Here is a 23,249-nt window from a genome sequence, read left to right on the forward strand (position 1 = left end):
TCTACAACTGATTACCTGATGCACTCCCAGGAGCAGTTTCTGTGACCTTTGCCTGCTTTCTGCACAAGGGATGTGAACCAAATAAAACCTTCTACACCCCCCTACATCAAAGGGTCATGTGGCAGTGTTCTTCTTTAGATGCTTTGTGTCCAGTTTAGAGCTAGCTGGCAGGTATTGCCCCCAGTCAGTCACAGGGAGAAACCTCATTCAGCATTCCAGCTTTGGATCCTCACTGGGAAATTCAAAATGATGTAAAATAAGGTTTTAACAAAGGAAATGCCTTGCAGCAGTCATTGTTTAACCATTATGGACCAAGATTAACATTGCTTCTTTCATTGAGGAGAAAACCAAGGCAACTGCTGGGTTATTGTGGAAAACACTGTCACTATCATTTCTGCCGAACAGGAATGTTGATCCATCTGGCTCATTCGGAGTCTGTGCTCCAGTTAATCCAGGTCAAAGCTGTTTTACTTCTGTGCAGTGGAAACTATTTTGAAAAGTTCTGAGCAGTGCCCACAGGTTGAGACAAACAGCTATGCAGAGCTTTGAGCAGAATTTATGTGGAACAAGAAGAATAAAGAGCCTTCTGCCCTACGTGCCATGAAATAATAGATCTGAACTTGTCAAGGCTCATTCTTGATTACACCGTTGTGTTCAGAAATTATTATTATTATCTTTATGTATCATTGAAAAGCAGTTCTAATGATTACAGGGGACAACAATTTGGAACACTTACACTGAGGAAATAACCAGCTAGAATGGTGGCTCCCTAAAATAAACACAAAATGGAATTAACAGAGTAGTCCCAAGGGAGATATTGAGGAGCAAACCACATAGGTTGCTGAGACAAAAAAAAAACCAAAAAAAAAACCAAAACAAACAAACAAAAAAAACCAAACAAACAATAAAATAAAATAAAATAAAAGCTTCCAAATTAAAGTTTTCAGTAGGATTTTTTTTTTTTTAGAAAATGTGTGGTTCTATAACTCTGTTCTAAATTAAATATGCTTAGGACACTCTTTGTAAAGCAAAGGTATATTACAGAATATCTTGGGCTGCAAGGAAGGCCATCTAGTCCAACACTGTTCTCAAAGCAGGGCCTCCTCCAGAGCTGGATCAAGAAGCTCAGGGATGTGTCCAATTGAGATTGGAACCCTCCCAAAGGAGGAGATTCTACAACCCCTCTGCTTCACTGATGACACCCATAGTAAAAACCAATATTCTCAGTATCTTGTCAACATTTCAATTTCAAAAACCTGTTCTATCATTTCTCTGTGCACTCCTGAGAAAAGTCTGATATAGTTTTCTTCATCACTGTCTATTGGACAGGAATTAGATCCCTTCATACCCTTTTCATGGCTATTTAGTACAGTAGTTTTAACTTTCATCACTAGGCAGAACACAGTTTTGCACTCGGTACAGTTCCCTGCAGTTTTCTAATGATGAGATTTTAGGCCTTTCTCAATTTGTAATTAACTATGGACTAGTTTTTAGTAAAAGGAGAGCATCCTATATTCAAATAATTTCTCTCTTACACAATATATATATATATATATGTCCATAGTAGATTATATTCTTAAACCTGTGTGAAATTACCTAAGTTCTCTAAATGTGCCTGAAATAGACTCAAATATTGGTCAGGGAAACCATGAGAGGCAAAGTTAAGCTGAGTTAAGTAGAATGCTTATACAAAAACTGAGTTAAGTAGCATGCTTATACAATATTGAGAATAATACATTTGTGACAAAGTTCTTGAAACCACTCTTCAAATTTTGAATGAATCCTCTCTGTGCTTACAGGAAAAGGATGAATCCATGATTATCAAATGCATATTTGAATCAGTTCCTGATTGAGCTAGACACAGTATCAGTGCAAATCTTCTGCAAGTATGATGTTGTAAATCAGGAAGATTGTTAAGTGTGCAAATACCTTGAGTCATTTGTAGGGCAGTTAGAAAGAAGGGAAAAGGGCTTTTATCTTAGATCCAGAATGCTCTATACTATCAAAGTACATAATAGAAAATGGATTAGTGAGAGGGAAAATGGCAAAAATAAATTATATACCATGGATATTGCAGAATCGAATTGCACAGAACAAGGAGAAAGAAAAAAAAGAATTTCTTTGTTGGCTGAGATGCCACCAGAAGTCATCTCTAAAGATCTGAGCGTGAACAGTTCTTCAAGGCATGGCAAACCTGCAGTGGGCTGGAAAGGCCAGTAAGCCTCATGCTCTAGCAGCAACATTGAAATGAAAAATTATCAGCCAAGGGTAAATTTGCAGATTCCCACAACATCTTGTCCCCACCACACTTGTGGGCTCTCAAGAGTACAAAGGAACCACAGTGCAGTTTTAAGGACCTAATGAGAGGCAAATAATAGCAATTTTGAACAGGCAGTGAGATCACTTCCTCCACAAGCTTCAAGACAAGGAAAATCATCACAGCCACTCTCCACAGTGTGATTTAAGTCGAAGCTGTTATCAAAAGTCTTTGAACACAGGACTGTTGTACTCAGCTTAGGCATATGAATAAACCAGAGAAGCTGCACTCAATGAAGTTTAACAGTAAATGGCCAAGTAAAAAGGCTTGTAAGCTTATAAATACTTCATAGAATTTTAACACTAAAGGTAGTATACATTAAATATGAAAGCCATACTGAATTTCCCACTTTCTCTAGGAAAATACACCATATAATGCTTTCAAAACACTGGGAAATACAAGCACTTTTTCCCTAATATCTTCTCACACTTGAGAATGTGCATTAGGTACACAGGAGAAATTTCTATTTTTCTCTATCACCTGTTTCTTCAGTATCCAAGCAAATAGCAAAAATGAGCACCAAAAACACAGTAAAAGAAATTGAAGATCCCTAAGCAAAAGTGATAGGAGTTTTTGTCAAGGATCAAAAGGAGATTAAATCTATATGGTCAGTTAAGGAATTATTCTGGGAGAAGAGATTTACTGTAAAACAAAATTGGCTCACAGCTGAAGACACTGGAAACTCTGCAAAGCCAATACTGAGGAGCCATCAGATCTTCCCACCCCATTATGAGAAACGCTTATTTTTCTTGGCTCAAAGAATGAGCCATACAATGAGATTTATGTTCTTATGAGATAAAAGGTAAAGTAATATAGGTGACAACAGTCATTTTAGCAGATCAAGAGGCAATATTATCAATACTATGGAAATAAAATCAAGAGTAACTCCTGTTCCTTGCCTGATGACTAAGACTCCTTCAGAGAGGATCTTTTTCTGTTTTGTTCTCTTGTGGTGTTAGTTTTTTGAAAGCAGAAAGGGAATAAGATCCTTTCAGACAGAGTGAAGGGATTAGTGCATCATGCTGGTGATTTGGGATCAAAACTGGCATTGTAACTGCTGGGACATTTCTCAGCAGTAATGAGGAGGCTGTCTGAAAAAGGAAGAGAGGGATTCAATATCAGTAGTCACAGTAAACCATGTTACTACTTCAAAAGCTGCAGTTCCTGACAACAAAGAAAGAGAGAGAAGGAAGGCTTAGCAGGACATTTACCAGCAGTCCATTACCTGTGGGCAAAGGCAACCAAGCCCAGTCCATTTCCCATTTTTTGTGCCAAGCCATAGCAGGCCTCATAACATTTTTATTCAAAATACGTAAAAATTTAATCTAATTTTTTACAGGGAAGTGGGAGGAGGAGGGCAAAAGGACAATCATGACAAAACAATTGGCAAAAGAGGGCCAGTGCCCTGCAGTTGGCAAAGCAGTTTATGGGCAATACAATTCAAACAATGGATAATGGGAGCAGTCCTGAAGCACCTCCAGCAGCCCTGGCCCCACAACTCAGACATTCCTTCTCCCTCCCTCAAGCCTCTAGTGAATAGATCTCTGTTTCAGAAGTGTGTGGGCCTGTCAGGCTTTGGCCTCAGCCCCAATCTGAGCAGCAGCTTTCCTTCTGTGGTTTTCAGCCTCTGGTGCTCGAGGTGGATGTGTCCAACCCCACAGAGACCTGAAGGCAGCACCTGGAAGAGCACCAGTGCTGGAGACTGAGCTTCAGTGACAACAAAAAAGACCATAACAAGTCCTTCCTGCCCATAAATGAAGCTTGAGTTGATGTTTAATACAGATATTCCAGTGTGAGGTCTAAATTAACTTAGCCTGTGATTAATTGAACCCATCACAATTTTGTGCATAATCTGTAATTTATACCATACTGCATCAGGCAAGCATGTGGTTTATTATACACACAGAACAAGATGATTTAGATTATAAGGGACGTGGTGAAGCGACATACAGCAGACCTGGCAGGGAGGAGAACAAGAAAGGGCTCTGAGTGAGAGACCTGTGCTTTCTCATCCTTGTTACCATACTCCCTTCTGTGAGAGCTGTAACTCCAGCAGCATAGTCTTGCAAATCCACCTGCCAACCAGCCTGTGAGGACATGGTGACACAAGGATCCAAAGGAGACATAAAGAGAGCTAAAATGAACTCCAAGATCTGCTACTCCTGCTTGTATCTCTTTAGGGTTTTCTTCACCTTACATTCTCATGCAAACTCTTCACTGGCATGCATTATCATGGCAGAGCTCTGCAGCTGACATGCATCTCAGGTCTTTCCTCCAAACCTCTCTGGCTGTGCTCTGGATGACTCCTTCTCTCCCTTTGCCTCACATCCTGGTGCAGCTTCAAACAGCCTTCCTGATTCTGCTTTTTCTTCAGTTCCTACTGTCCCCAACATCCCCTATTCTTCAGGCAGGCTACAATTACTATGATATTTGTATCATCAAAACAAAACCTTGTAAATATTCTGTAAATATATAAATGCATTTCTTTTGTTGGAAATATGAGAAGACATGAATGTATGAATAAATAACCCCACAAAGTGGAGGTGCAAGTTGCCCTGCTAGTGTTGGAATTGCTTTGAAAGCCAGCTCTGTCCTCCTGGCCTCCATAAAGAAATCTTGAGGCAGGAAGGCTGTGTGCTTAAGGAAATCTGGGGTAGTGACTACATTAGTCACAGAAACAAAGGGATTCACTGATTTTCTGGTGCAATTCTGACTGGGTTGCAGCGCTGACATTTTGTCTGTTATAAATGATGATACTGTTAACAGTCAGGGCCCCATAAGAGGGTTTCTCTGCATGAAGTCAGGCTTGAGTGTTACACTTAATCTGCAGTTACATTTCAAATTGCATTTATATTATAGCTTAATTGAAGTGTGCATACGATTTCCCACAAATACTACTTTCAGCTGTTATACCATATCAATAATAATTAGAACGATTTATACATTCATTCCACTCAGATCATGTGTGATATGCTTAGAATAACTAGATCTTTCAACAACAGCTGTAATAGCTAATAACTGTCACTACCATCACATGAGGTGCTTGAAGCTTCATAAACTCACCTCCAGGATTCTTTCTTGCAACATCTTTGATCATTTTCAGCTATGATTGCAGCCCTGGTTACACCATGACAACTTCTCTTTTCATACAGAAATCACATTCTTGCTCTCTTCTGCCAACCTAATTTCAGTATTCAAATTCATTGACTAAAAACTAACCAGGTTTTTGTTTACAGTGATTACAAATTCATAATCCCATCTGGGCCTCAGAATTTTGCACAGCACATTGGCAATTAATATCCAATTAATGCTTGTAGACCCACTGATTGTATTACATATCTGCAAAGCAGACTGCTGACATGTTCATTTATATTTCACAGCACACTGCAGGCTATATGGTACAGAGAGTACATTAAAAACTCCTAGAGTATTCCAGACTCAGGTACAAGAACTCCCCAGGAACATTCTCAGTGAAACAACAAGACAAACAACCAAAAAAACACCATAAAACCCCAAAAACCAACCCCACAACAATAAAACAAAACTAAAACAAAAAAATCCTTGGGAAAAAAAAATCCAGGTATTTTTTACTGTGTAGAAAACAGAAAATGAAATCATCATAGGTAAAATGTAATGTCTGGTATTTGGCAAAGGACTCAGGCAATTGCAGAGAGCTGTGCTGTTTCTGTGTGAGAAAGAAATAGTGGATCAGTAACTAAAAGTAACTTCCCATGGCTGGTCACAGCTGTGGGTTTAGCTGTAGACCAAAACACAGGCTTCAGTGGATGCAAGTTACAGCACAAAGCATTCCAATAAAACAAAATAGAGATGATGCAAATTTGTGTGATGTAAAACTGAAACAGAATATAACTTTCAAAGAAGTGATATTGACTTAGGGAACCCTGGAAACTGTAACATGCACAATACATTTTCTTTCTGGCTCAAAAATATTATGTTTTAATGTAAAGCTCTTATATAAGAGCACAAGTTTCCAAAAAGAGTCCTCAGGTTTCTAATAGGTTCCCAGCTAGGGGTCTTTCCCATTAGAATGGAACTGAATGACTTCTGATTATAAGTAAATATTTCCAATACCTCACGTCAAATGTCTTATTCTAAATTTTAGCAGTTACCTGAGCTACACATTCATGTAATCACAGAATATGCTACTGAACAGTTCAAAAAGCAGCTAACTCTTTCTTTGCTACACTTTAACAAATAAAAATAACGTTAAAAATAGGGCTTAAACTCAGGTGACATAAACAAATATAGCCTGGAAAAATAACTACCATCTCTTATTAGTTATTAAAAACACTGATGGTTTCTTCTTACTAGAAAATAATCAGGAAGCATATTGAAGTTGCTATAATAACAGAAGATGATAACAAAAATTACCTAAACATAAGGCAGATACAGAGAAAGATGGAACAAACAGAATTTATGTTCATCTAAAGCATTAAAGTGGCAAAGTCAACCACAGTACTTTCATAAGAGACACATTGACTGTACACTCAATAACAGCATTCATTTGGAAGGCAACAACCATTTTAAAAGGCTTACTTTTATTCCTCTGATTTTGCATTAAAGACATCAAAAATAAAATCTCAGCATGTTTAAATCTATATAAACTAAAGGTCTCTGAGGCTTTCTAAAAATTTTTGCACTCAGAGTAAATTTTCAGCAAGTCTTCAAAATAATAACCATATTTTCACAGAATATGAATCAAATTAAAGTAGTACCTTAGACAGTTTGCTAACTTCTAATTTTTAAATAACTTCCAGAAATATGCTGATACTACTGCAGGTGTTTGCTGCGTATATTTAAGTAGTTTTTAACTTGAATAAGTTTAAAAAACAATGGACATTCCATAGTATATAATAGTTTATCTAGATGGGTTTTCCAGTAAAGGGATGTTCTGATAAGCTGGAATTCAGATGAATACATCCTGAAAGACTAGCTCTAAATTGATTTGCAGCTAGTTTACAATATGGGCACACAGGCGAATATGGACAGTTTTGATTCTTGTGTGCACACCCTGCAAAAACCTGGCATCAACAGAACATGAGAGATCCCAAATCTCTCTTTAAAGCCACCTTCCACACTAGTCAGACAGGCTGCTGGCAGACAAAAGCACTGAAAGAGCTGGTCAGAGTCACTGCAAGGTGACTATTAATTATTTGAGAGAGGCCTTTGTGATTGTGGGAGGCTCTGGAGGAAGGGCAAAAAAGTAAATGGCTTTTATTTCCAAATAAAGCAAAGAATATTTGGGTAATCTGGGAAAGCAATGAAACAAATCCTCTGAAAAACCTGCAAATCATCCTTGAAATCAAGTCCTAACATATGAAAGGGAAGAAAAGAAGCTGACTAGGAGTGTAGTCAGCCTGGTTTTACAAAGGAAAGTAATGCCTGACCAACCTGACAGCATTTCATGAAGAGGTGACTGGCTCAGTGAGGAGGGGGACAGCACTTGATGCTATTTATCCTGACTTCAGCAAGACTTTTAACACTGTCTCCTATAACATTTTCATTTAAAAAACCCTGGCTTGGAGCTTTAGTAATAGACTAAGTGGCCAGTGGGGTGTATTGAAAACTAGCTGAACTGCTGGGCTCAAGTTTGGAGCCGGTTGTAAAATGTCTGTCCAGAAATCTGACAGGAGCTTTGTGCAGCTCAAGAAGGGGAAGCACAAAGTCCTGCACAGAGGGAGGAACCACTGCATGAACCAGTAGAAGAAGCTGGAGACCAAACAGCTGGAAAACAGCTTTCCAAAAATGGTTCTGGTGTTCACGAAGCTGGGCATGAGCCAGCAATGTGCCCTGGCAGCAGGGAAGGCAAATGTTATCCTGGGCTGCATCAGGCAGACTGTTTCCAGCAGGATAAGAGAGATGATTTTTCCTCTCTGCTGAACCTTGCTCAGACAAAACTGGAACCCTGAGTCCAGTGCTGGGCTGCCCAGTATGGACACACTGGAGTGAGTCCATTAAAGGGCCACAAAGAAATGACAAAGTGATTGGACCACCTTGCAGATGAGCAAAGGCTGAGCAAACTGGGACTGCTCAGCTGGGAGCTGTGAAGGTTCATCAGCAACTAAATTTTATCAGTAACTAAACTTTTGATGGGAGGGAGCAGAGCAGACAGAGTCAGACTCTTCTCTTCAGTGCCCACTGGCAGAATGAGAGACCACAGGCATAAATGGAAATTTAGAGGAAATTCCATAGATACTTAAGAAGAAAAACAGATTTTTGTGAGCACAGTCAGCTGCTGGGACAGGCTGTGGAGTCTCCATCCTTGGAGATATTTAAAACCCAAGCTGACATTACCCTGAGCAACCTGCTCTCACTGACCCTGCTCTGAGCAGGTAATTAGAGTAGATGATCTCCAGAGGCATCTTCCAGCCTTGGCTGCTCTGCGAGTCTGTGAAATATCATCAGTTTATAGGCTGAGCAACAGTTTCTGGAAGCACTCCAAGACAGATACAACACCTCTTAGGAACTCATAATCCATCAAAAAAAAGCCTTCATAGATTGACTTATTGCATGAGTTAAAAAATGAATTCCTTGGTTACTATTTAGGGCTAAGACATTTTTCACTTTCTAGATAAGAATTTAACAGATAAGAAGCAAATAACCTTGGTGGCTACAGTAGGCAGATTTAGGGGAAAAAATAAAACCTGTCCACATTTTGAACAAGTCCTTGTTCAAATCACATCCTTCCTTCAGTTAGGGGGAGGATTATTGGTCAAGTAAACTTTGCTTCACATTTGCCTGCAACATGTCAAGTGCAAAATGAATCAATTCAGCAGTAGCAGCAGCTGCGAAGAGTTGGCAAAATGACTGTTAAATCAGCTTAAGATAACACTCAATAATTAGCAAGCCTTATTGGGGGAGGAAAGGGCTTATTTAAAGTAGCTAAAGCAGTACAGCAATGGATGTGGATGACTCAGAGAAATGGAAAAACAGCAAAAGGACTAAAGAGAAAATAAGAGAGCTGACAACAGTATTCGTAGAAAGAGTTTGGGCTTCACAATTCAGCTACTATTCCCTAAGAAAAATAGGTTTGTCCTTACAAGATGAAAGGGTGAATGTTACTGTCATTCAGTTTCTTTCAAAAGAAACATAAAATGTTTCCAATTATGGTTTTTAGCTGTAACAGTTGAAAAACATTATTAAGTTAGCAACTGTGCTAAACCCAGCAGTAATTCTGAATTGATTCTGTAAAAACATGCCTTGTTTTGAACAGGAAATAGAGATGGACAACATAATCCAATAGATTTCCTTTCCCAAGGCAAAAATGTGCCCCAACTTACATTCTCTGAAGCTTTACATCAGTCAGGTAACTGGGACAGAAACACCACTTCACTGAGGATAGCTTTTACTCCTAATAGAGGAATTTGATATAACTAAGTACAAGTTCTACTTATATAAGAAAACATCTTGATGCAAGCACCTTTTTCAGATCTATGCTAGTGTCACTGAGACATCCTGTAGGCAAGGATGCAGGTATGATAGAACTTCAAACTGTTACAGAAAAAAAAAATCAGATTTAGGATGATTTCTTTTATTTATAAATATAAATTTGTTTACAGTAAGTTTTTTGTTTACAATAAGTGTTACACATTCTACTGTTAGATATCTGCTCCTAGAATCCACCTTTTATTTCACAGTTTTAAATTCCCTCCATAATTCTTTCTAGAGCTTTCAAAACTGATTTATTTAATTATTAGGAAGAACAGAAAGGTCAGAATGAAGCCTACAACATGCTTGTCCTTTACAGACTACTATAAAAGGAACTGTTCTCATGTTTTGGCGAGAAAACAAGAATTCGTTTTTGTGAAAAGTTACTTGGCTTCACCTTTGGTTTCCATTCAACATCCAATGCTACCAAAACTTCCTCCTCTGTAAACAGAGTATAAGCAGAGCAAACATTTTAATCTGGATCTTCTACATTTTTGGAGTGTGAGTAACCATCATCCAACCAGGCATTTATAAATGTGATCTTAGATTTTGGTGTAAAAATATACTGATCTCTATTTCCAGAGTCGTTGGCAGGACTTGGAAGGGTGGGGCAGGGAATAAAATATGTACTAAACCCCATGATAAGAAAAGGTCAACAGTAAATAAAGTAAAATGAATAAAAGAAATACTGCTGTATTCCTGAAATCCGGTGCAAAATAATTTGGAGTTTCTTAAAATCTTCACCAAAAGCAGCACAAAAAACCACTAAACTGAGTTTTTTGAGTTAGTAAGCCTGTACACATCATGTCTACAAGTCCACCGCAGGTTTGTAACTTTCCTCTTCTCCTTCATTTTGACGAGCAGGTGCCCTCATTAATTAAAGCAGGATTGTCTTTGCTACTCCCACCTGGATCTCTCTGCAGCAAGGAGAGCCTCTGTCCCTCTTGGTCCCCCCAGCCCAAACAGACTTGCTTATGTTTTCCATTCTTATTAGTTGATCAGCTCTGGAATGAGTTAGACAGCCAGGGAGGGCTGGGGACTCCTACTTTCTAAGCCCAGGAATGTGACAGGATAGCTTTATGTCTTACAGCATTTTCCCTGTGTCAAAGAAATGGACACAAACACTCCCAGTTATTTCTATCAACAGCATCAAACATTTACATCAGAACATGTCACAGACAATCCACCACCCAGTAACTTCACAAGGTGCTCTTTAACACCTCCAACACTGCTAGCTACTTAATGTTATTAATGTATTAGAAAATACAGCGCTTGCATTGATTTTCTCCGAGCTCAGCAACAGCTAGGTAGCTTTGAGGTTTGTTCAGAGTGAAATACTTCATGAACAGTCAACTTTAAAATGCTGGGGTGGGGGGGAACCAACACTGAATCAACAAGGTGAAGGATATTGAACCATTTGTGTGTGATGAGCACAGAGAGGCTTAGGAGAGAGGAGGACAGATGAACAGAGACCTCAGATTTCTAAACAACTTCTTTGATACACACACCATCAGCGGAGTGCGAGCTGTGTCAAAGCAGTAATAGATTTCACTGCAGAAATGTTTCTTATGAGGAGCCTGTACCTGGTTAGGACCAATAAATAAATCCTTTCTTTCTTTCTTTCCTTTGCTTCCCTCCCAGCCCTTGGTTTTCTCCAGCCACTGCAGTCCATGACCTTCACAGGGAAACGCTTCTGCTTTGACAACAGGCTGCAAACCTCCAAGGACTAGCAGTGATTTCTGGGAGAGAAAACTGTTGCCTCACTCACAATCCAATCAAAACCTGAATGTACCAAGTGAAAAATAAACCAAGGACATCATTATTCTGTTTCATTGTGATTTGGCTTGCCTTCAAATTTCATACTCTGTATATCTGAAGCAGCAGCAACACCGCCATTAGCTGGGCTTTTCAACACTTTAATCAAAGTATCTTTCAGAGTAAAAAAAACAGAAATGTCAAATTCCAATCACCCTTTAAATTCCCTCAATTCCCTGTGCTACAGAGAATTAAAAGCCTTACCTGGGGATAATTTCCTGTACAAACCAGCGTGCAGGCACGCAGATGCTCTGCCACGTAGGCAGGCACTAATTTCAGAACATGGCAAGCCCCGAGGTGGTGGGACAGGGAGGCTCCCCTGCAGGCATCCCATGCTCATGGCCATGCTCCTGCACCCAGTGTAGCTGATTTCTCACATGGGATAAGAACTTTCACACTTTATAAAAAATACAGGTTATTGTGCGTCCAGCTGAACAATGCTGTATACCTCATCCAGTGTGCATTATCTGCCCTTCTTCTTTCCAAGTTTATATTAAAAATATCAGATGCTGGCATTTCTGTTTTTACTGGGACACTCTGAAGGCCAAGAGACCCAGAGTTTTCTCACACTTTTTTGACATCCAGAGGAATGAACTGGTTTAAAGAAACAGGCACAGAAGGTTTGATTAACCTGACTAAAACTCATTTTCTCTCTCATTCTCACCTCTATATCCCCAGAGTTCTTGTCAAAGATTTTAGCAAAGGCAAGCTAAGCAAAATGTGATATTCTGGATCAACATTTAGGTCATTTCTACACACTGAAGTTTTTTTAAGCTGTTTTTTTCTTTTTTAAGGAACCCTCAAATGATTATGTTACTTCATAGCAAACTACTCTAGGGGAAAAAAAATCACCCTTAGGACTAACATACTTCTGTAATGGTTTCTTTGAGGAAACTTTTAAAACTGTATATTCTTATTTTATTATCATTGAAATTATGCTACTTTCTTTCTGCTGAAGATAACAATCCTTTAAAAATTCTTCAAGAAAGAAATTAAGTATAATTCTGGCATGTTAACTGTTATCTTGTATGAACATATCCAAAATTACAAGAACATATGCTTCTGCTCACATAATACTATTTCTTCTACACATTCTCATAATATTTAAAAACTATATTTGCTCTTCAGAATAAAGACTGCATACAACTAAAAAAAAAACCCACAACAGATAGATTTGGATATTTAAAAAATACAGAATTAGAGAAAGGACCAGAAAATCTCTCAAATAGCATCAGCCTCACGCTCTAAATATTATCCCATAATACGGCTTGCAAGAAGAACCAAGAAAGTTTATGACTTTGTTAAAATGCAGCTTATCTGTCCTTCAAAGCACATAATTAAAAATGTTCTGACTTGTTGCACATGTGGTAAGTAACCTAGAAGGGAAGTCTCTGTGGTCTCTGCAGTGAGTACTCTGAACCCAAACAACTCCTCTGCTCCACGTGTTTTTCTGGGAAGATGAAGGATCTTGTTCCTTGGTGCAGAACAGTTGGCAAGATGTTCTGGAAAGCCACACTCCATTAACCATTATTCCTGCTTTCCACAAAGCTCAGTCTTTGATAAGGCACAAGTATTTAAAATTCCCAATGTCATTTTGCTTCCCCTGGCAGTGATACAGTATTACCACAAGCGCATCTCCTGCAACGGCAATGTGATGCCACAAAGTTCCACTAAATTTATTGAGAAGTCTTTATCCAGCAGTTAGCTATAACACAGTACAATGGTTATCCTCCTAAATGATAATTAAGCTTTGGGGTAACATTTAATTGAAAATGTACTGTGAAAATCAACAAGTCAGCTCTTTCAAATTGAGGCTGCTTGGTTTAAAATACCATTCAACGTGATTTTGTCTCACAGTAATCCATGACAAAAATATATGAGTCTAATCCTGTTTCCTCTGGAGATCATTTAAAAACACTTAACCCCCTGGACAATTTGGTTTGAATAATTTCACATTGTTCAAATATTTGTCAATAATGTGTTATTAGTCAAATGGTTAACCTATTTCTACAAATATTGTATCTTTTCAGTAATAAAAAACGTGATCTTATCAGCAACTATTTGATTAGTAAAATAATTGACTTGTTTCCTTTTAAAAAAGTTTATATTTTCATAGAATGCAGCATGCTCTTAGACTCCCATTCTTTGAATACACATAATTAAATCAATAATTGTTTTGGAGGGATCTTTGGGCAGCTGTGATTCCTATGGGCAGCCAGAGGACCAGGGCTGAGGGAGCAGACAGAGGGTGAGGAAGAACCCTCCTGCACTAGGTAGGGTGTGACTTTCCAAGAAGTTCTCTCCTTACAACCGAGATCCAAAGAAGTTTGCTGCCATGCCCCTCCCATCTCCCCGGGCTGTCTTGGGCCACAGAAGATCATGTGGCCCATCAGGAGGAGCCTGCCAGGCCAGCATTCCCCTGCAAGGTGTGTGTGTGTCACAGGGCTCCTTCTGGAGGAGCTCCAGTGTCACCCTGGTGCCCCACACACCCACTGTGAGTCAGTGCCCACCAGCCAGACCCAGAGCCTGGCTTTGAGTCAGCCTCCTCCAAAAGGGATGCAGGGCACATCCCTGGGTTGGGCACTGCTGCACATCAGGGAACCGGGCATCTGGGAATTCACTTCAGAAATATCTGAACTGAGGTGTGAACCTGGATGGACTCCGGCTGAGGAACATCCATGGCATCCTCAAGGAGACCTCTTGTGGCCACCGACTTTCAGGCAGGATTAATTTCTTTTCCATGCTGGATGATTAATTCTATTTTTAGTCACTACTTTGTGCAAATCCAAGCAGAGAAAGAGGATGCCTGTGTGTGACTGCAAGCAGAATTTGGTTCCATGTCAAAATAAGGACACAGAAAGAGGATTATATCTGCTAGAAGGAAGAAATACAGCATATGATACTGAATCCCCTAGGGAGACTGACTTCTGAAATGAAGTTCCCAGTAATCTCATCTTAATTAAAACAAAATGAAATTTATGATATCTCATTTCCCTGCCACTTTATTATTTAGGTGTCATTTTCAAAGACTTTGCAGAAATTGAGGAAGAGACAGCAGCTGCCCCAAGGAGTTTCCAGTCTGACTCAGGAAGAAGTAAACACTGAACAGCTCAGGAAAGAAAGCAAAGCCCTTGGGCAATGAATAAATACCTTTGTATTTCACAAAGGTCATTCTCAGCTAAAGTGAGACGAGTCAGGGAATGAAGAACCCATCTTTACTGCTGTGGCACAGGGGAGAACAGAACACAAAAGGGAAGGGGTGAGTGAAGAGGTGGATGAAGGGTTGAAGAGGGGCCAACAAGAAAAGAGAAAGGATGGACTTAAAAACAATACAAAGGTGTAAGTGACCACTGTCACCCTTAAAAGCAAAAAGTTTTCATCCAATATGGAAAGAAAAGCAAAAGAAGCAAAGACAACAAGTAAGGGATGTGACATGTCCTGAATGAAGGCAGAGGACAAATTTGGGAACATTATTTTGGGCACAACTTGTCACAAAGTGCAGATACATGTTTTTCCATTTTTATTGAAATAAAGCTATTAAAACCCCCTTGAAAATATTATAGAAAATTATATAAAGAAAAATGTCATGCTCTTCAAAAGAGTGAGGATACAGCTGAGGAAATCCATTCAGCTAAATAACTCCCAAAAAGTGCTAGGACATCACCCTTTCATTTTAGATATGGACAGACTTACATAACATAATTTAGCAAGTGATTTAATGGCTCTTGTCATGAATGCTATTCATCTGCTAGATGAACTCTGGTTTCTATTCATATTTTACAAAACCTCTATCACAACTATTTTTTTTTCTTTCTTTCATCTACTAATCTTCTACATTTCCAGAGTGAAATTACAACTTTTGAACTAAGCAGTAAATATATTTCCCCCTTACTTAGCAAGCACCTGCCCAACTTTCCTTGCAGCACTATCTCTTCCCCAAGGCTGAGGAAAAGAAATCTGGGCTGATACTGTGATTTCCCTTGGAAAGGGAGTATATAGAAAAGTAAAGAAAACAAATTTTCCTTATTCCTCTCCAAAGAATCTTCTTGCGAGTCAGGACTAAAGCCTCTTAGGAGAAACCCAAGACATTTCTTCTGCCCAACTGCACCTCCAACCTTTTCAGAAGTTAAGAAAACTTTCTCATAATTATTCAGTTTGTGGTAATGTTGCTCTCCTTGTTCTATCTTACTTGAACTTCTAGACTGTGTCCAATAAGTAAAAAAATGTTATCACTGAAGGAGCTCTTCAAGCAGTACAAAACTGTCTGGAAAATTAATAGCTAATTCAAGTTTTATTTATTGCGCAAAAAAATAATGTTTGACTTCATCTTGCAAAAAGGGAAAGCAAATGTGGCATAAGACCACACCTGCACCTTGAAATTTTCTGTTTTAAGTTTCCTTCTTGTCAAACATAAAAAAAATTAATCTTATTTTGAGACTGTCTTCATCACATGGACCACACAGTCCATTATATGCAAAGGAGATAAATAACAACATGTCTGTATTTCCCTGCCTTTTATGATCAGAAAATAGAGAAAAACAGAAATTCTATCTCACAGGACTAAGCTGAAAGTGTAAGAGCCAAAATACATTATAAAACAGGGGGCAGAGACCACAGATTATGTCCAGACAACACTGACACTTATTTTTTCACTGGCACAATCTGTTCTGAGAGCCTGGGTGGGGGAGGAAGAAGAAAGATCATCTGGGAGCATGGTGGATGAATTTTAAAACTCTCTGTCATTCTTTCATTCTTGGCTCTCCTCAGTCTCCTGTTCTTGGCATCCTCTGTTTCTCTTCATATTGCACATAGGGGTTTGTTTTATACCAACAAACAAGTGCAAGTCTGGAAAAGATGCCTGGGTCTTTTTGGGTTTTTGTTTTTTTTCTGGGAGAGCTCAGCTGCTGCTCGCTCTGAACTGAACTGACACCCCCTCATTCAGCTGATACCAGACAGTTCAGCAACCAGAGAAGAGCTCTCTTACTCTGTAAGTTAATATTAGGCAATGAAACTGCATATGCCATTAAAGTTCAAAGAAACTGATCACTCCTTTGATGTGTTGCCAAATTATTAGAATAATGACGCTATTTTTTTCAAGTGTATTGGTGTGTCACCTCAATTCTCTCTTTTTTAACCCCATGTTTTAATAACTGTTGAACTTCAGAAAGAAATGTGTTATTTTTCTTCAAAGGAGAGCTGGGTACTGTTTCAGGATGACTTATTTTATACATAATGTAAAGGATATTAGCCCCCTATTAGAGACAAAAAAACCCATCACTTTATTTTTCCCCTCAGGTGCTCTCCTCCTTTAGACTTGGAAAAACAAACATTTAAAAATGCATGCTGTTAGTGGGCTGTGCAGCACTACACTGCTCTGTCAAAGTGAATATTGTGATAAATTATGTCAGTCTGTTCATACTTACAATCATCTTCCACTTCCTCATACCAAAGCATGTGAGCAGACATGAAATCTCTCCACAAAACAGAGGAAAAAGAAAACAACAGCGGAATATTTCTTGGCTAAGTGTATCCCAACTTTGCTGCTCCAGTAGCTTTTAGCTGGATTAGGCTTGTCCCTGCTTAGGGCCAGCTGTGTCCCCGCAGAGAGAGGAGCCCAGGGCAGCGGAGCCCGGGCTGGGACGGGCAGGAGAGGCAGGGACAGGCAGGATCCTCACTTCACCCAGCCGGCATGGGAACTAATGCCAGGGCTCTTTGGAGGCCCCGAAATGTTTCAAATTCCAGGACCTGCGCAGAAGCAATGCTCTCTGTGCTTCCCCTTCAAAACAAAGTTGATTTCCCATAATAGGACAGCCCATGCACTCGACGTATAAGGCTCTGCTTCCAGGGTGGCATGTGCAATGGATTTAAATTATGGGTTGCAGCTTCCCAAGGAACATTCGGGCTACAAAGCGGGGTGAAGATATTTATGCTCCCTTTGCACAGTTCCCTGGAGAGCCCTATGAAACAAATCTTTCCTTCCCAGCAAATGACCCCCGGCCCATCCCAGGACAGGTTCCTCCTTTTTTGGGAGAGGAGCAGCAACCCTCCCTGACTTTTGGGATTTCAACCTCCGTCCCGAGCAGGGGAAAAATAAACAAACCCTAAAATAGTGTTGTCACCAAACTAAATGTGTAAATGTTAACACCAGTTGTGGTAAGTCAGTAGCTGCTTAAACAGAAAAAAAAAAAAAATCCCACAAAAAACCCCAGGACTATTGACTTACAACTGACCTTTTCCACTCCCACCAAAACCACGCAGTACTAATGCTGTACACAGCCCAGGAGCTGCAGAGGAGGCAGAGGAAGGAGTGCACACAAGCTGTCTATCTATTTCTCTTCCTAACAGTGGGAACACCCCTTCTGTCCCAAATCCCAAACAGGTGGGGCCTGGGCTGAAGCTCTCCCCCTGCACTCAGTGCCAGGCCTCTTTGGTTTGCACAGGAAGGAAAAAGAGACATCCACACAATACTTGGGAAAAGGACTGCAGCATCCTTCACCCAAACTCAGATTTTTATAAGGCTGCTTTCTGCAATATGTACTTTGTACAGTATGTACAGCCTTTAGAGACAGGCCACATTAAATCATGTAAATGGTTTCATTTGAAAAGTCATTTAAAGAAACACTCTTATGCTGCCCATTTTTTTTAAATCTATCCTTAAAAACCTGAAAAGTGGTATTTTTCAGTTTTAAAGCTTAATGTGTCCAGTCATGCTGATTATAAGTTTATAAGTAATTTCCTGGATTATACAGAAAAATAAACACAAAAATGAAGTGTGTAATATAACCTTACAGCCACTGGCATTTTCTACACTGATAGTCAAATTAATACACTGAAGAACCTGGATGTACAGTACACTCCAAGAGACTGCTAAGGATTAATTTGCAGCCCACAGGAACTGCAAGTCATGAACTGATGTAGAAAATAATCTGAAGCAGAACAGAGCACACTGTAACAGCAGCAGCATTTTGATTATTTGAGGGAGAAGGAGACTGAGAAAACCCAGGAAAGGAACTGCTTATTGTGCAATTTCTTTGTTTTAAAATACCTAAAGTCACCCTTAACAGCACATGCTGTCAGTAACTGAGGCCCAGTAACGTATTTAAAGGCTAAAAGTGAAAGTTACCTTGAAGGAAAATGATAGCAGAACTGTGATCCTCCTGGCTTATCTTCATTTCAAGGTGACAAACCTTTACTCTAAAACTTTCAGGAGCATAAATCTCTGTTTCTAAATTTGATCGCAAGGCCTTACTCTCAACAGGGACCTGTGGTCTGTTTTACACCCAGCTTTAGTTGCAATCCACAAAAATTCCTGTGGATTATTCACCCTCTCTGACAATGGCTTTGAGACCACCAGAGCATATTTGGATCAAGTTTTTCAAGAAATGCAGTGCTACTCAGCATTTTCTTCTAAAAAAATAGCCCAAAGAAGTGTCTAGTGGCAATATTTGCAATAACTTACATATTTAACAATCCTCCACATGCAGGAAATCCATATTTGCTTCCTCTCTTTACACTGGGGGAGTTCAAAACCATGGTGGCCTCAAGTGAACATCTGCTTCATTCATAGGAGGGCAGAAACCTTCACGCCACAATTTCCCTTCCTCCTATTGATGCTCCTCCAGTCAATTGGAAAAGAGTAAAAATGTGTTGGGCCACAGACAGAAATAACAAAAGTGAGTGGTCAAATATACCTGGTATTTTGGTTGGGTTTGGATTGCTTGGTTTGGTGGGGGTGGTGGTTTTGGGGGACTGCAAAGAAATTGAGAGGCTCTTAAAAACTTAATACTCTTTTCAGCAGCTATGAATGCTGTGACCGCCCAACACTGAGAAACATCAGGCTACTGAAGGTTTTTAATATCTATCCCTTTGTGCCTATTAGCCAGCACTTGGATTGCAGGGATAGCCTGGAGCATTTTGACACACCAGGTTTTGGTTTTTGTAAGGTCTTTTTGCTCTATCTTCAACAACAGAGAACAAGGCAAAGCTTTTCTGCAGTTTTATGTCAGATAATCACTGTACACTCAATAAATGCTGGTGGTCAGAGACCACCTGCCTCATTCTCCCTTCTACAAGCTGCAGGTAGCAGGCTCTGACCTCAGTGCTTGGAGACTACAGTGCCTGCACTGCAAGGGAAAAGAACAAGCTTCAAAGTCACTGAGAATTTGGAAAATGTAGAAAATCTGGGATGATAAAAATGGGTATTTTTTCAGTGATTGCTGTCAGCTTTAGTTTAATGCTGCCTTACTCTTCCACAACCAGTAATGGCTTAAATGAAAGAAAATTGTCATCGTCACAGAAATGGTTTGGGTGACTTTCAGCCACCCATCAACAAATGTTTTACACACAGAGGCTGTTTATTTCCCTGCTTGAGAAGTCCTTTCAAAGCCCAAGTATTGATAAACTTGAAAATATCTCCTTTCCAGTGGCATGAGCGTGACAGAAATGCAGAGCTGGAGCAAACGCCGAGGAGGCCAGCAGCAATCTGGAAACAAGGACAACAATAAACTGCCTGTTCAGAAACCATTTAGGGGATTGGGTTCAGCCCATGTCAGTGTGACTATTGAAAAGAAATGGATTTCAACATCCAAACTTGGCAGCCATGTTTATTGTCTCAGTAAGCTAAACCAGAGGAAGGTTAGGATTTGAGGATAACGGTCAAACCATGGACTGGACATGGGGACCAAGTTCTCAGTCTCTGATTCTTCTGTACCATAATAAAGGGCTACATTAAAATTCAGGACTTCTCTGTCAGGGAAAAAAAGATAACACATTTAGAAAATTATGCTTTTGACATAATTGATATGGGAGGAGAGGTCCCCAATTACACAAAAATAAATCAAATAACTTCATGTTAACAACCTCCACAGAGTAACAAATCCACCATCTCGCTGTAATTTACCAGGACACAAGCACCTAAAAAACCCCCAATAAAGCAGAGCACACCATATTGCCATTTGTATTGTCTTTCTCCTTTCCTGTTAACAGATAAAACAAGAAAATAACAAATTGGTAGCATGCTGCACAGATCTGATTTACAAACCTCTTATGACTTTTTAAACATCCCAGTGGCACATGTTGTTTGCCAATACAACTCAACATCAGGCAGAGAGAGTGCTTACACCATAAACCTAAGAGACAGATGATATTTTTATTATAATTTCAGAAAGCATTTCAACCTTTATTCCACCCTGTTTTTAAATCACTGCCAATGCTGACCTAAAAAAAAAAATTAAAAAAAATAAAGGCAGTCCAAGCCTGTTGCTCTGTTCAGCCATTAAGCTCATAACAAGATGTCTCTGTGCTCTTGCCAGTATTTGCAAATCTATCACATCTGTCTGTGTGGGAAGAAGTGCTGAGCTCCAGGGACTATGGGACTGATGTGCAGGGAGAACGGGGATGGGATTCTTTCAAGCACTAATGTGCAGCGTGGGTTTTTGCCTGGGTGGTATATTGGCTCTGATTCTTTTTATTATTCACTTCCTGTCATGAAAAAAACCAAAACAAACACAAACCACTTGCATGTCAGCATCAGAGGGGGAAAAAAAAAATCTTCGACAGCTTTATCACAACAGAAGTAAACAGGCAGCTTCTGATTTCCCTGTGAAATTGACAAGGAAAAAAAAAAGGAAAAAAATCTTTCCGATGTCAGCCATTGAAGAATTTCTCTCTTTTGTTTCTTAGCCTATTTTTACTTCAAAAAGGAATGTATCATAGAGGATTTTAGTACAGGTTGCAAAGGGGATCTTTTTCTTGTTTATTTGATATGCAGAAAATAAAAGACAAAAAATCTTCAAACCAAGACAAAAAACTTGCTCTTATCTCTGAACAAAGTAGTAGCTTTTAGCTTTGAAAGTAAAATATATAAGTTTATAGTTAGAAAATAGGTAGCCAATACAATGATAAGGACAAAGACCTCTCATATGCAAGCTGTGTAAAAAAAAAAAATCATCTTATTTCTATGTCATGAAACACTTTTGCTTGGAGATATGCTCTAGCATGGGGGCCAACATATTGGTTCACTGCTGTTTGTGCTCTCCCCAGGAAAGCTCTCAGCTTCATGTCATGGCTACCGGGAAATAGGGGTTAATCTCTTTTGCAGAGCATCTAGCAAAAGGCAATGTGGGCTTTCTTCTTGCTAGTTCAACATAAAAAGTAACTCTCAGAAAACAATCACTATCCATTCTGGAAAGCTTCAGCTAAATACCAAGCAATCCTTTTCACCCAGTGGATCTGTCTTTGGTGCGAGGTCCCAAGCAGATTTAGGAGGAAAGCATGTCCACGCTTTGTAGATCTTTATTCTCAAACCCTGTCAATTCTCCAACGTTCAGAAACTTTCACCCCAGAAGAAATTAAATCAGTCTTTACTGGAGTCATTTGGACCAGACTACTCAGAAGATATATGGAGTCATCCAAAGGAAAGTACAAAAAAGGATAGCAAATTATATAAAAACTAATATTAAGAGTACAAAGAAGAGAAAGAAGATTTTGATTACTGATATATATAAAGTAGCAATCAAAGTAATAAAGAGGAATTAGAATTACTCATTGTGTCTTTAAAATGTTGGTCTTAATCATGCCAGAGAGGCTGATATGACCAGAAGGGAGAACATCTTATTAACTAGTATTTCTTTCTCTAGATGTAGGCATGGAACTCACTCCAATCTCCACAAGTATCTCATGTAACCTACAAAAAGGATCCTGAAAGTGATCTGGAAAGTGTCTGAGTATCTAAAACAGGCTCCTGCCCCAAACTGCCCTTGGTGGGGCAGGGGGGTGTCTTTCTCTAGCTTTGTTCTGTTGGTTCACCCTTGGTTGTGTGCCCAGACCATGAAAGGCCAAGGTCAGACTGTCCCTCTTGTCCCTGTCTTCTCAGTGTCCACAAGAAGCAAATGTGAGCCCACAGACCAGTAGTGAGATGCAGCACAGGAGGTCCCCCAATTGGGCAGAAAACTCCTTGGTGAAGTTATTTTCTCAGGGTATGTCCAAAACATGTGAAATTCACCAATTCTTATTGCCATTGCAACGCACCCAAGGGAAGCCTGTATTCCAAGTCACCAAGGAAGTCATCCCAGACTCTACAATGCTTAAAAGCAACCGATAAAAACTTGATTACTTACATCACATCTAAAAGGTGAAATATTGACCAATTTTTGTAAACACACACACACATTTGCATACATGTATGTCACAGAGAGAGCAAGTGCACTCACAGACAAGGAGTGACAATAGCAATGTATGCGCGTGCACATTTAATACTTCTTTTAAGAGGACCCAATTTTACAAAGTTGAAGACAATTATAAAACCTTATCAGTGTGAAGAAAGAAGTTAAACAGAGAAATGTGAACGATAATTGGAAGATGTTTGAAAACACTGTTTAGGCCTACGTGTCATTACTAAGAAAAGTTTCTGTGGTTGGAAACAAACAACTGCAAACAAAAACAAATTTAGTCTAGAAGGGAAGCAGGTATTTAAAAAACAAAAGCAAACACAATATGTAAGGAGCAGAGGAAAAAATGCCAAGCTGATTGCAAAGAATATCAATAGGAGGTAATTATGAATCAGAGTCAACAATCCATACGTACGAGACAGAGAATTCACCTAGGTCTGCAGGGAAGCTGCATCAGCTCTGCCAAAGACAACTCAAGGTCACTTTGAAGAGCAAATGTG

The 23,249-nt window shown here is 39.4% G+C and overlaps 1 protein-coding gene across 1 annotated transcript in view; it reads right to left on the reverse strand.

Annotated features, from left to right (window-relative positions):
* The window catches only part of LOC102031458 (dystrophin), a gene marked incomplete at its 3' end in the record, with an annotated part of 438,907 nt that extends 421,662 nt beyond the window's left edge, over window positions 1-17,245 (reverse strand). The window contains exon 1 of the mRNA XM_005424869.2: window positions 17,005-17,245. Coding sequence (XP_005424926.1) covers window positions 17,005-17,047 — 43 coding nt within the window. The remainder of the gene's footprint in view (window positions 1-17,004) is intronic.
* Between the last annotated feature and the right edge of the window lie 6,004 nt (window positions 17,246-23,249).

Source organism: Geospiza fortis, unplaced genomic scaffold, assembly GCF_000277835.1.
Source record: "Geospiza fortis unplaced genomic scaffold, GeoFor_1.0 scaffold20, whole genome shotgun sequence".
NCBI classification, from domain to species: Eukaryota; Metazoa; Chordata; class Aves; order Passeriformes; family Thraupidae; genus Geospiza; species Geospiza fortis.